We start from the raw sequence: 13376 nt of genomic DNA on the forward strand, positions 1-13376 counted from the left end.
TATACCAGGCCTTAGGCTTTTCTATACTATGAAGAATGACAAGACAATTTATATTTTTTAAATTGAAATCTTACTAATAAAAGTACTAATATGATTGTATTGTTTAAACTAAAGAAGTTAACAAGTTAAGGCCTCTTATTTTCCGGGGTAGTAGATCGCGTCTTATTTTGTTAATTAAATTTACCAGTTCTTGCCAGTTCTCTTCTTCGCAGGAAATTTATGATGGGTTCTTAAATTATAAATGTTCTTATTTACGTTATACAACTATGGGATCTGCGAGATAGCTATATTTACTAAGAAAAACTTTCATGTTTAGTTACTCAATTAGTGAAGAAGCTCTGCATATTTTCTTCTGCTACTAATTCTCTTTAAAAAAAGTCTAGGTTTTTTAATTCCTTTGTGACTCACGCCTCTTTTGTTTTAATAATCACTTTTTAATTACCTGCATTTGTTAATTTCGACGTCCTTGAAACGTATGCTCCGCTAGAGCAGCGGACTTCTTTCCTGCGACTTTAAAAAACTTATCGTTAACTAGTTTGAAGGCAGTACGGTCTTCGCAGGCGTGAGATTTTCAGAAAATTTATTTGCATGCTATACTTTTGAAAAATTTAAAGTTTTTAAGAACACTGACTTCCTAAGTAATAATTTTGGCATTTTTAAACCTACATCTTTTTCCTGCTTAAATTGTTAGAGTGGCTCTAGGTGTAACCCAATGGCACATAAAGATCTTAATACAGGAGAATACCTCAGACTTATAATTCAATTGCCAACGCGAGCTTTAAGTTCTTTACTTTCTGGAATCATTCATATATCCACAAACCTCATGTAGATCCCCTTCCACTACTCTGCTTTATTCAATACTTTCCAAAAAACTATAAAGAATAAAGAGACCCTAACCAGGATAGTGCCTTATTTAAAAAATACGTAGTAAAAATGCAATAGTTAAGCCGCGTAATCTCTAAAGAATGCGCCGTGGTGCAGCACTAACAGTAATACAACATCTTTCCTGCAATTATTTTGTACTTAATTATATTAACCGCATTTTGAGAGAAGGTTGAATACGCCTATGGATATGTGCCAGGTAAGCTACTGTTTCTTAATATCGTTGATATTATTGTTATCCGTCAATTCAACATGAGATTTTTATAATAAGACTCAAAGGAAACCCTATATTTTATATAAAAATATTTAACTTTAACAAAAAAAAATTAAAATTAAATCTAAAAAGTAGATCTAAAGAAAGTGCATTATAGCCAATTTCCTACTATAAAATAACCAGTCGATCAAAATGAGAATAGTGGAGACTTCGATGCTGCACATTTTATAAAACGAAATTAAACCCTTTATAGTTTGCGCGGCGACATAAAAGTATAAGAAAAAAGATACATTATTGTATGAAAACCTTTACTGCATAATGTACTATAATTATCCAAGTCCACATGAGGGAAGTTTGGAACAAAATTAAAAAGATTAAGGCATAAAGAAATCCATTTCTATTTAACTATGGCGAATTGAACTCAACTTGATAAAAAAAACTTTGTATACTTAAAAAGATGACTTTAAAAATAATTTATTGAAATCATAAATCAAATACCCCAATAAAACTCCCTGAGCCCTAAAATTCAAAGTTTAGTATTTTACCAAGTGCAATAAAAAATCACTAAGTTATTAAATAAAGCTATAGCCAAATGTTAACGACAGCAAGTATAAAATTGATAAGCCTGCTAGAAACCCGCAGGAAAACAAAAACCTTTTAAAAACGTGTAATGAATAAATTTAGATTTTATTTTTTTAAAAGCTCAACGATTTAAAATTTGACCTGTAGATTCTTCAACGCTGAAAAAAGGAGGTATTATAATATTGTGATATATATAATATACAACCACTACTTGTTCGGAAGCCGACCATCAACTAGATCAGCGGCGTTCTCCGGCATCTGCTTGCAAAAAAAAAAACATAAAAAATTATGTTCCATAAACAAGTAATAAAGCAAACTTCTTTGCGACGCGATTGTCTATAAACTCGTGAGGCGTTTTGAAAATTACGAGTTCGATAATCCACTCTTGGGAGAAAAGAATTAGTGACGGTCTCCAAATGGAAATTGTCGCGGGAGAGTGTGAGAACAGCGCGGCCAGCATTCAAATATGGAGGATTTATATTGTAAATGGTCCTTCCAAACCAAACAACACATTGAAAAAATGAACATCCCATGTTAAAAATAAGAACCTCATAACTTTGAGATTAGGAATTTTCTTAACAAAAAGCAAAACACGCTTAAAAGCTGCAATCTCTTTCTCTCTATAAAAGAAAGTCAAATACCTTAAGAGAGATGGCACAAAAAAAGCAAGCTACGTGCAAATCTCGCAGATCTGAGGCTCGAGCTTCTCCCAGTAATCAAAAATTTCGTCCTGCATAGCTTGGCACTTCGCCAACCACGACTCAGTGTCATACATGCTTGCGTCGCTATACATGGTCAGCGCACGTGAGCGAAGTTGGCCGCGGATGGCAAGGGCTGCCCGCAGCTGCAGGGTGAGCTGTGTGACCATTGGCTGCGTTATGCTCCCCGTGTAGCTTACGAAGATCCGCACTTCAGTGGGATCGTACGGAATGCGTCGACTAGTCGTCAGTAATTCGGCAATCTACACAAGATTATATAAGCGAGCTTCTTCGCGTAAAAAGATGCTCATGGCAAGCCTGAATAAGGGTTGTCCACATGGTGCCTATTTCGCCGGCTATCGTGTGCTTGCCGATCCCGTTATCGAAGAGCTTATGCAACCGGAAAGCGCCGCCTAATACCCACAAAGGATATATGAAAAAGCAAGCAAAAAGGATCCCCAAAACAGACCCAAGCCAAAAAGACGGAAATTTTGAATTCTATAGGAATGCTTTTCATCGAGAATAAAAAGATTCCGAACGTTGTATTTTCCTGTACGGAACTTTTCAAGCACTCGAACATCTACAAGAAGATAATTTGCAATAATTCATAAACAAAAAACTCAGTTTACCTTCATTTTCACCCCATATCGTGTAAATAGGCACAGAAAGTGCAGATTCTCCACTCAAAAGAAGCGGGAGTTCGCTGAAGAGAAGTCGACGCTTTAATTCCCGACGACACGCATCCACTACAGCAAGTAGTTCAAGAATCAGCTTATATAAAAGCAAAAACTTTTTAATAATAAATATATACAACCTGAAAAATTATAAAAAGCATCTCTTTCCTCTTGGTTAAGCTTGTACTTATATGACTTCCTTAACAAAAAGAAAAGTTTCCTGGGCGGCATACTATCATAACTTTCTTCATCTTAAGCAATAAAGTATGTAACAAAGTTAATAAAACAAAAAGAGCTTAATATACAAATTGAAAAAATATAGAATTGGGACCAAAAAAGCCAAAATTTCCTGAATTAATAACAAGATCTGCTCCAATAGTTTTCGCCATCCTATCGAGCAAAGTAAAACGGCCTAAAAAAATCAAAGTAATAGTTCGCTTCTAGTTAATATTAAATTTAAAGTTACTATATAATAATATTTATACAAACCTTGAACGTGAGTAACAAGAAGAATTCTCAAACCGTCATAATCAAAAGACCGACCGCGAAAAGAATTGAATCGATTTTGACGAGGTTTAAGTAATTGACCTTTAACAGTGTTTTCCCCCTCAATTAGTGAAGGTTGAACTTCATTTTCTATGTTTCCTGAAATGCGCTTGTCCATGCCTCTTCTCCTTCCTTCAGACCGCGTAAACTCTCTATTTCTGCGAACCGAGTGAAGTTCGGAGGATACATTGTTGCTTTGTTCTTTTAAACTTGTGTTCAGGTCGTCTAATTGTGAGTCGGGTACTTCCGTTGAATTACTTGCCAGAGTTTTTTCACGCCTAGTACTCCGTATAAACCTCTGATAAACCCTTTCGGAAGGACGATCTGAAACATTAGTGTAATTTCTTCCGGGAGCTAACTTACAATTATGGGCAAGCCTCGTCTCGAAGTCTAAGTTATCCGAAATATTTTCAGCGACAGAGGAGCCAGCGATGGAACTTATATTATTTCTACCGTCAATACCTGATCTAAATCGCGCAAACTTACCAGAAGGTCGTGTAAAGCGTGATTTCTCTTTAGGATATGCTCTTTCTGTGTTTTTTCCACCGGATCTTACTGAATTTACATTGGTTTTTAAATTATCACCGCTTGTTAAGTGATTTTCTTTATTGCTATCAACGTTTTCTTGACTTGCAGGTTCTGAAGTGCTCGCGTAAACAGGATTAGGGTCGTTCAAAGCGACATCAGAAGATTGAATTTCAACATTTACGGTAAGATCAGGATTGGGTGACGACTTGACACCTTTCGCATCCTCGCAACGTAAATTTAATATTTTGTCTCCTGACTCTTCAGCAGTAGTTTCTAAAGTTTCCTTATAAGAGACAGTGTCTCCAGCTTCACCCAAAGTTCCTTGATTAGAATTTAGTAAAACCGGCTGCTCCACAAGAAATTCCGAAGTCGCATCCATTACAACTTTAAGGTATTATAAGTTCTATTTGCAATAATATAGGTCAGTAATAAATAAAGCTATAGTAGTTAGCATTTATAAAACAAAAAAATACAAAAACTTGTTAATAACACTCATTTAATAGGCCATACTCGGCATAAAACAAAGCAAAGCTCTCAAACTCGTAGTTTGAATACGGGTAGGATTAATGTATGCAAACTAATAAATTTAGAAAAGGACCATATGGAAGTACTTAATGGAACCAATTAAAAATACTTTAATAGCTGAAGGCAATTAAGCTGTTATTTGGTGCAGTTAACTCTTAAAGTATTATTATCACGTGCTGTATTAATATTACGCAAAGAAGAAAGGGTAGTTTTCACCAAGTTTGACCGAATTAAGCCATGATATCTTCCCTATTAATCGCATTTTGTCGACTTATTATACAAGATTTATTCCTACCCTCCTACTCCAAAGGGGAGTGCTAACTGGACAGTAGACATTATTTTCTAAGTAACTACCTCTAATGGTGGAGTTCTGTAAATGTTAAAAACAACCGTAATTTGTATGGCATACGTGCTTAGCAATAGGGTAGTATGAGCGATGTGTAATTTTATTAGCTCAGCTTTAATGGTTAAAAAGAGTGTTGTTGCGTGTTTGATTTCGAATGTTAATTTTGCTCCCTGTACTGCAGTTAGTTGAAATGCTAAGTACAAAAAGTTTAGAAATAGCCTTATTTTTTGTAAATTTTATTAAAAATTCAAGACAACAAATTATATATCTGTTATACCCGGTAAAAAACTAACTATTTTGCCTCGTATTTAATACTGATTAGCGTTTATGCTAAACCATGTCCTTAGAAATAGATATTTATAATGCTATATATCTTTATCACCATTTAATTAAATTGTTAAATCTACAGTTTAGCTGAATTGAACTTAAAATCGCTTAGACGGTGGACTAAATGTCGGCTCGCCTAATATTTTGCTAGTATAAGCTTTGCTATAAGAAACATACATCACTAGATTATACAAATAAATAGCATAACGAAGCGGAAAGATACATAGAAACCGTTCGTTACTTTTATTTTGAAATTAAAAAATTTTAAAATGTTTACGATGTCCACAATGCTTAATTGAATCTTATAGTACTTTTTCAAATATACCTTAAAGTCTTCTTTTCATTTATAATATTAATTACATCTATTGTTGACTTTTAGTACATATTTAGTTTATATACGATTATATATAATAGTAATTTACCAAATCTTGTTAATAAAATATTTATTGTGGATGTCATGAAGGCGTTGCCTTAGCTAATAAGCGCACACTTTGTAACAGATAGTCAAATTAAATTTAGTGTCGCACCATTTGGAATATTAACCCTAAAATACTAATACAACAATAGTTTTAAAATAGGTGATTCTCTTTAATACCAGATCCGTGTCTTGGCTATCATTTGTAGTACCTTTTACCTTCAATATGCCCGCTCAGAGGTCGCAATTCCGTGATTAAACATAAATTTTGCTACACTTCTACACTTTAAAAAACAGTTATTATCTTCCCTTTGATTTACTAGTTTCCTTTATTAACACTTTTCTCGCCTTTATCATACAAGTAAAATGATTTCTTAGTTTTTGCATTTGTAAAATTTTGTTACCAATACCAAAAGTTTATATTAGGATAAAATGTATTTATATTTTTTACCCTCCTAAATTTGTGCGTTCTACTATTTAAAAATGTTTTTTACCTTAGTTTAATATTATTTTTTAGTTATTTATCTATATTTTGTTAAGTTTATATGAGCGCGAGCGGCAACTACGAATTAAGGAAAATGACCAACTTTTAAAGTCCTTAGGCCTTGTATTTATTACGACAATATATATATAAAGGCTTTTTTTGTTTTAATCCCAAACATATTTATTTTTTCTTCCAGAAGCATGATTTAGTTACTGCCAAATCTCACAATACTTGCTCATTTTATGGTAAGCATAAGAGTGAGCGTATAAGAAATAGTAGAGGAGACAAAGGGCCTTCCTGTTTTAGACAGTCCAGGCGTTTGAGGGGTGAAGACCCAGTCGTACGTGTTTTACTTAAAAAATTATTTATTATTAATAACTTTATATTCTTTAAGGCTTTCATAGACAGACCTATTAACCTTCTCGAGGACTATTCTACAGAGGGGAGCCATAATGAGAAATCTTTTACCGTCGAAAGACCTTATAAAAGTGGCACCCTTCCTAAATCCTTGTCACGCTTTGTTCTTACTACGGTAACAATATATGTGCAATTTGTCTAACCTAAACGTTTAAATTAATTTTTATAGGTTCCACAAAACCTATGTTTTCCCTTAACTCTCTGCTCTGTGGGAACAACTATATTAGATCTTGGCCGAATTTATACCGGCCCCAATTCGGGTTTATACTGGAGTAGTTCTGCTGTACGCTTAGTCCCTTCCTCAGTTGCCGCGCCTATAATTTCCATACTTTTCACAGTGTAAGTTCCACCATCCTTATCCCGTAGGCTACAAGGCATGTAAAGTTCATTTCGGCTGCATGTGTGACATGGCCATTGAGGAAGGCACAGACGGCCCTGTATTTACGGTTAAACTCAGAGACGGAAATTCCTACTCGGGAGCGACTCGTACAGCGCTTAGCTTTTTTAAAACCTATAAATTTGTTTGAGCCAACCTGAGTAGCCACACAGCCTTGGACTCAAGTGTGTGTCCATGGACCTTCCCCAGGAACACGTGTCAGTGGGCCCTTGGTTTAGTTTGATCTGGCTTATTATCTTTGCAACGCGTACTTAAAAATTATTTGTAGTTTTTTGGATTCAGCGATCCGATAATAATCAGTTTGATTCAAAAGCTTAAAAATTATGAACCTTATGAGGAAGTGAAAAAGAAAACTTTTCGCCATAAAGAAAATTTCTCATTTATGAAGGGAACAAACGTGAGCGCAGACAATTTTTATTAATTTTTATGGCTGTAAATATGATAAGCCTAGGTTTCTTTCGTACTTTGTTGTTTGTCCTCCTTGTTGCACTGCTTTAACACACTTCTGTTATTAATTATATATTTGAAGATCCACTTTCATTTTAACTAAATTTTTTCTTTACAAAAATTTTTTACGCTTTTTTCTGGTATAAACTAGTTATCACTAGCAACATCTTTAAAAAAGTAGACGTGAAAAATTTTTAACTTAGTAACAAATCATGAACTTTCCGAACATTTCACAATTTTAGGAAAAGATATACTTTAATTACTAGAAACCGCTATGTTTGAAAAGCACACATAAACACTGGAGTAAATTTCTTTATATTTAAATTCATAGTTGTAGCAGTTTACTATAACGCTTAAATTACTATTTCCTTAAAGATCCAATAGTTTATGCAGACCTAACAGGTAAGGAGATAAAGTGTTAATGAGTTCTATTGCTAAAGAAAATCCAAAGGCATAAGTCAGTAAGTTAAATTACTTTGTAAAAGCTCCTTTGCAATAAGTTTGCAACTTTCAATTATTTAAAAAATTTTAATAACATTTCGTAGACAGTTGATAAGAAGTAGCTTTATAAATGATATAATTTGTCTATTTAATAAAAACAGGCAAATCAAAGCACAAATTTCTAACTACTTAGCCTGTAATAAAGTTAATTTAAAATTTATAAGGGGTATATAAATTGCTACGGTTTTCCTGCAAAGTTTAGTTACAAACTAAATAGGCATCTATGGGAGAGAATCAGAACCCGACAATCTGGACGGGATTTTAAAGGCAGAATTTCGGTGATCTTCCTTTTCTTTACTACCATATTAATTTTAGCTCACCTGTACTCTTCTCATCCAGAAGTAGGGGAATTCGAAGGAACAATTTAAAATATATATACAGAGGAACAACGCACTACAATGTAGTCTCTTTTGTTTCTTTCAAGCTTCAGCGATATAAGTTTCCTGATATATCCTAATTCAGTGATTGTGATAGAATGACAATAAGGGAATGAATGGGTTTCCTCCTTAAGCCGCTTAACCTGGATCCCCCTCCGCTGCGTGGGTTGGGCGTACGAGTACCCTTCCATGTACTCCCTTTATAGAGCTATAACGACCGTCCGGAAGGACTGGAAAAGCGAAAATATCGGGCTCGGACTTCTGCCCTGCGGACTAGTGGGGTGGAAAATCTCTAAAAATTACCGCCGGGAGAGGGGCCTTAGGCACAAATACATGAGGCCACCTGGAGACACCGGCAGCTTCACTGGTTACCTTTATTGTTAGTTTGTCTCTTGCTACTGGAATTTTAAAAGTGTTTTACAGAAAACTAAAGTTCAGAAATCTAATTTTTGTTGAAGCTTTTATTTGATTATAACTCCATACTCTATATTATTTTATAAGAAGCAGTTATTGAGAAGTTATGTATTTAAAGTAAGGGCATTTTTGTAAATATATTCGCCAGATTAAGCCTCAAGGGTATATATTCATTACAAGTATATCCCTTTCGAAGTTCTTCTTCATTGTAGTGATAAGCAGTGTCACTTTCTAACCCTCTTATTCGAGCGTCGCCTTTAACTATATCTTTTATTGCTTCGTTACCGGTATAAAATATTATTTAAACTCCATAAATTGGAAAAAATTTTTAGGTTTATATTTTTTAGATGAGTTCGATAATAGCTTCGCTTAAAGCAACGTACTCGGCCCCATAATAGTATTGATGTATATTATTTTGGCTTTATAAGAACACTGCACTGGAGATCCTTTAATTAGATTGATATAACACCCCCCTGTGGTTTTATAGACCTAAAGATCCCAGTAGCATTCAACTATGAAAATGTTGTCAACATTGTCACTACACCTCATATAAAGAAAATTGTGTCTCGTTTGATTGAGGTAATTAAGAGTTCTAAGTGCCAATTACAATGTTTATCATTGTTGCATTAGCACTGAAGATCCTTTAATTAGAATGATATAACACCCCCACTGTGGTTTTATAAACCTTAAAGATCACAGTAGCAATCACCTAAGAAATTGTTGTCAAGATTTTCACTACACCCCATATAAAGAAAACGGTGTCTTGTTTGATTGAGGTAATTAAGAGTTATAAGTGCCAATTACAATGTTTATCATTGTTGCATGTAAGAAATCGACTCAGCATCCAATTAGACTGGAACACCCAGTGTTAGTGCCTTCACCCCTAATAATCCTATTTCTTCTGAGAGTCATAAGATATCAGTTGGGGGTCTAGTTTCCATCAAGGTGGGCAAAGGTAGTCTAAATTATGATTTTGTAAAATAGGAAATTTATAATGTTCCATGTTATACGTTTAGACTACTAAATAAAAATCTTCTTCGTCTATTACGTTACCTCCCCCCTCCCCCAAATTCTTTCAATTCCGCTGCATTCTTTCATATTATAGTCCTTTTTTTAAACGAAAAGAAAATTTTCGAGAATTTTGACTATCGTGCAGTCATTACTATAAAAAGATACCTGAAATATGCATTCATCAGTTTTATTTTGATAATAACCAAATCACTTTGGTCTATAAAAAAGTCTAGCTTATTCTTTCATATATTATACAAGGCAACATCAATTCTTAAGGCGCATTTTTTACTACTATAAGGCTCTAGAAGAAGGGTTCTGTACTAAAAATTCATATTTCCAATATCTAAAGTAGGCCTGGAGGTATGTGTACATAAAACTGTTTTTTTTTTCAACCTATTATGTTATAAGGCCTAAATTATATTGAACTTTGTTGAATTCGCTTTTGTAGACTCTTAGCCATGATAATAAGTAGCCGTACTGATAACTTGGAGAGGACAGGAGGAAAAACCTTTTGGTAGTCAGTCTCATATACTTGTTAGTATTCCTCGCAGTCAGTCTCGCTTTAAACTGGTTGCTCAACTTAAAAAGAAATTGCCATGTAGTTATAAAAATTTTCTCATTATATTGTTTATATCAACAATTCAAAGCCATAAAGAGCAAATAAGGATACAAGTTCTTTATAAGTTGCTTCTCGGTGATTATCTATGGAAACGGACTGTATGCCTTCATTGTATGTTAACAAAAAGTCCTGGTCCATAAATTTAGTACTAGTTTTTTGTTTTTTTCTGTTCGAGCGTCAAATTTTTAAAAGTTTTTTTATTTGATCTATTTTTTTTAAAAATATGAGGTACTCAAGGTTTACTGGTTTCTAAGGCAAACATTGTGTATAACATTGAGGCATTCTTTTTGTGAGGGTTATAACTTTTGTTTTTATTTTTAAAACTCTTTAGGTTAAGTGCTTGTTATTTAAACACCTGTTCAACAATTTAACTTCTTGGCTTTTAAAATCATCATCGGTCTATTTTTAAGCTATATAAGTTGTGTAACCTTTGCATAAAAGTTGAGAGTGTGTTCATTGATATTAGTAGAGAACTCGCTATAGGTGAGGTTATTATTATTACTATTATATATGTTGTTGTTGTTGGGATCGAAATATATTTTGTTTGACCATGTATGTCTTCTAAAATATTTTTGTCATAAATTGCTTCCGGTCTAGCTGAAGCGGGTGGTACCTGAGATATTGTATTTTCCATAGCTATAGTATTCGGTTCATTGTGTAGAATCAATAGTGGCATCGTAAAGTTGTTACCTTTTATATAATTTTTCTTCATATTTATGCACTTCGGATTCTAAGAGAGAATGAAGGGGAGATTTGGTGGTATCAAAGGATAAGCTTTCTTAAAATATACTATGTCTCTAGACCCTTACAATTTTCCTCGTTGGTATTTTAAGTATAGTGTATCCATCACTAGTAGAATCTGTCTGTTAAGGAAGAAGAATGCTATTAATTGCCCGATATTATATATCTTTTTAAATCCGGGTGCATAAAAGGTTATATAACTCAGAGGTTTACAAATTAAGACCGATGGATATAAATCCAAAAAAAAATTTTTAAGCAATTTTCTTTCATTCTTTTTTGGTGTATTATTTATCATGTAGGCCGCGTCACGTAAAGCTTCACTTTAAATTTTTTATAGAAGCTTAAACTGTCTTAATATATAACGTGTCATGGTGGGCAATGTCTGAATGCTTCTCTCACTCAGCAAATATTGCAGTGTTATCTTCAGGTGTTGTTGACAATTTAACATCTGCATTTCGATATTCTTGGACAAGTGTTAACTTACTGTCCTTGTCAGTTCTAATATCTCAGTAACAGCGGTGTGGTAGTTTCCTTTATTTCTGGATAGTATATGTATATATTTATTTTTTTATTTACAGAGTTGACCTCTACAGCCAGGCCAAGGTTAGAGGCCTATAATACAGCTTAATCTAATTTACAAAATAAAAAAGAAGTCCTTTACGTCCGGGAGAGCTATAGGGCGGTGAGAAGGTATAGTGGTCCCCTATAACGAGTGTAGGTTATGTCATGAACAAAAAAATCATCGGGATGATCTAAATATTTATCATAGTTCCTCACGGTAGTGCGACTAAAATATGGAGGAAGCGTTCCCAACTTCAAGTCACAATGCAAGTGAGCACCCAGGACAAACCTTGGGTACCTCTAATTAATAGCAACAGTCGACTTTGAACCGCTGAAGGTCGCTTTATGTTTAGTTGAGTGCTATACGACCACGCCACGCCTGCATAAGTCAAAGATGGCAGAATACGTTGCAAATAAAGCTTGAGTTTGCTGCTTATTGAGAAAGAACTCTCCACTAGAGGGCATGTAGTTCTTTGATTGTTAACTTCGCTTTGTTGATGAAGTAGTCAACGTGGCAGCGTCACGCGAATTACTTGTCCATCTAAACATACAAGTACTTGACTTACGTGTATCAGGGGATGACTTGGCCGCAAAGCATTATAAATGATGCTGTCGTTTTAAGTCTCCTCTTCGATAACGAATATAGCTTTGTTCTTAAGGGGTTTACTGGAATTCGCCCCTTATCAAACCATACATCAAGTGCGGAAACACACGTATGCACGTATTTTTAAAGCTAGTGAAGGAGAATTGAAGTTAGTATAGACAGCCGCATCATCTGCAATTTGTGACAAAAAGGTGGAGGTATTCTCAGGTCTGAGTATGTCCGACATGGGGGTAAAGCAAATAAGAGGGGATATAGCAGCGAGCCTTGTGGGACTTTCATAACCAGTTCGCTTAAAGATGAGCTAGCTTTTCCCATCCTGACATAAATGTCCTTTGGTACAGAAAAGACTGGAGAAGCGAACCTGTTACCTTCAGGCTAGATAGTGTCATTATGCACATGTCGACTTATTGTTATTAAATGTGACGAGGTCGGAGAAACGCAAAAGCTGCTGCGGAGTGGAGTAACCCCTTCGGTATCCAAACCGAAACTCTGGTATATAATCAGTACTCTCTACAATCTTTCGCAATCATCCAAGTATTACAGTTCAGCTATTTCGCTAATACATGCCAAAAGACTAATAGGATGGTAGTCTTTAGGAGTTGCAGGAGGCCGCTTTAATTTTGGGATGCACACGACTACTGCCGTTTTCCATCATTCAGGATATGTACATGGCTTAAGAGAATAGTTAATAGGTGAAACTAAGGCCTTTATTGCTACCGCGGGCTTGTGTTTAAGCAGGTCGTGGGTTATGCCGTCAGGATCTGGTGCTTTTTTAGTACGCAGAAGGTTTATAATTGATTATACTTCTTTCCTAGTGGTATATTCGCAAGTTATATTTCATCTTTTTTTACTGCGAGTAATGCTATTTTCGGTCTTAGAAGTTACTTTTTCTGTTATTGGGAAGTGTTTAAATAACTTCCCACGAACACATCAGCCTAAACATTGTCGTAATAAATATTTTCGGTCTCCGCCTTGAGAAGGGCCGAAGGTTGAGGTTCCTTGAGATTTCTTATGGGTTTAAATTGCCAGTAGGATGTAGGCTATCTCGAATTTTCAAGCTTGGCAA

General features: G+C 34.7%; 2 protein-coding genes across 2 annotated transcripts; one reads left to right on the forward strand and one right to left on the reverse strand.

The window, feature by feature from the left end:
* Positions 1-1778: 1778 nt before the first annotated feature.
* Positions 1779-4685, reverse strand: LOC135144301 (uncharacterized). Its single transcript, XM_064076309.1, has 12 exons — positions 4635-4685; positions 3540-4527; positions 3382-3462; positions 3191-3301; positions 3006-3122; positions 2846-2956; positions 2695-2789; positions 2353-2639; positions 2227-2298; positions 1996-2170; positions 1890-1936; positions 1779-1836 (listed from the first exon to the last, which is right to left on the reverse strand). The coding sequence occupies exons 2-12, from the start codon at positions 4501-4503 to the stop codon at positions 1800-1802; spliced, it is 2097 nt and encodes a 698-aa protein (XP_063932379.1). The 5' UTR covers positions 4504-4527; positions 4635-4685; the 3' UTR covers positions 1779-1799.
* A 1230-nt stretch (positions 4686-5915) lies between these two features.
* On the forward strand, positions 5916-8307 carry LOC135144306 (uncharacterized). Its single transcript, XM_064076319.1, has 9 exons — positions 5916-5977; positions 6278-6344; positions 6418-6561; positions 6616-6753; positions 6808-6921; positions 6977-7124; positions 7180-7247; positions 7304-7432; positions 8201-8307. The coding sequence occupies exons 1-9, from the start codon at positions 5964-5966 to the stop codon at positions 8246-8248; spliced, it is 870 nt and encodes a 289-aa protein (XP_063932389.1). The 5' UTR covers positions 5916-5963; the 3' UTR covers positions 8249-8307.
* Positions 8308-13376: the final 5069 nt, after the last annotated feature.

Source organism: Zophobas morio, unplaced genomic scaffold (genome assembly GCF_036711695.1).
Source record: "Zophobas morio isolate AGI-343-1 ecotype UQ-CSIRO unplaced genomic scaffold, CSIRO_AGI_Zmor_V1 ptg000093l, whole genome shotgun sequence".
NCBI classification, from domain to species: domain Eukaryota; kingdom Metazoa; phylum Arthropoda; class Insecta; order Coleoptera; family Tenebrionidae; genus Zophobas; species Zophobas morio.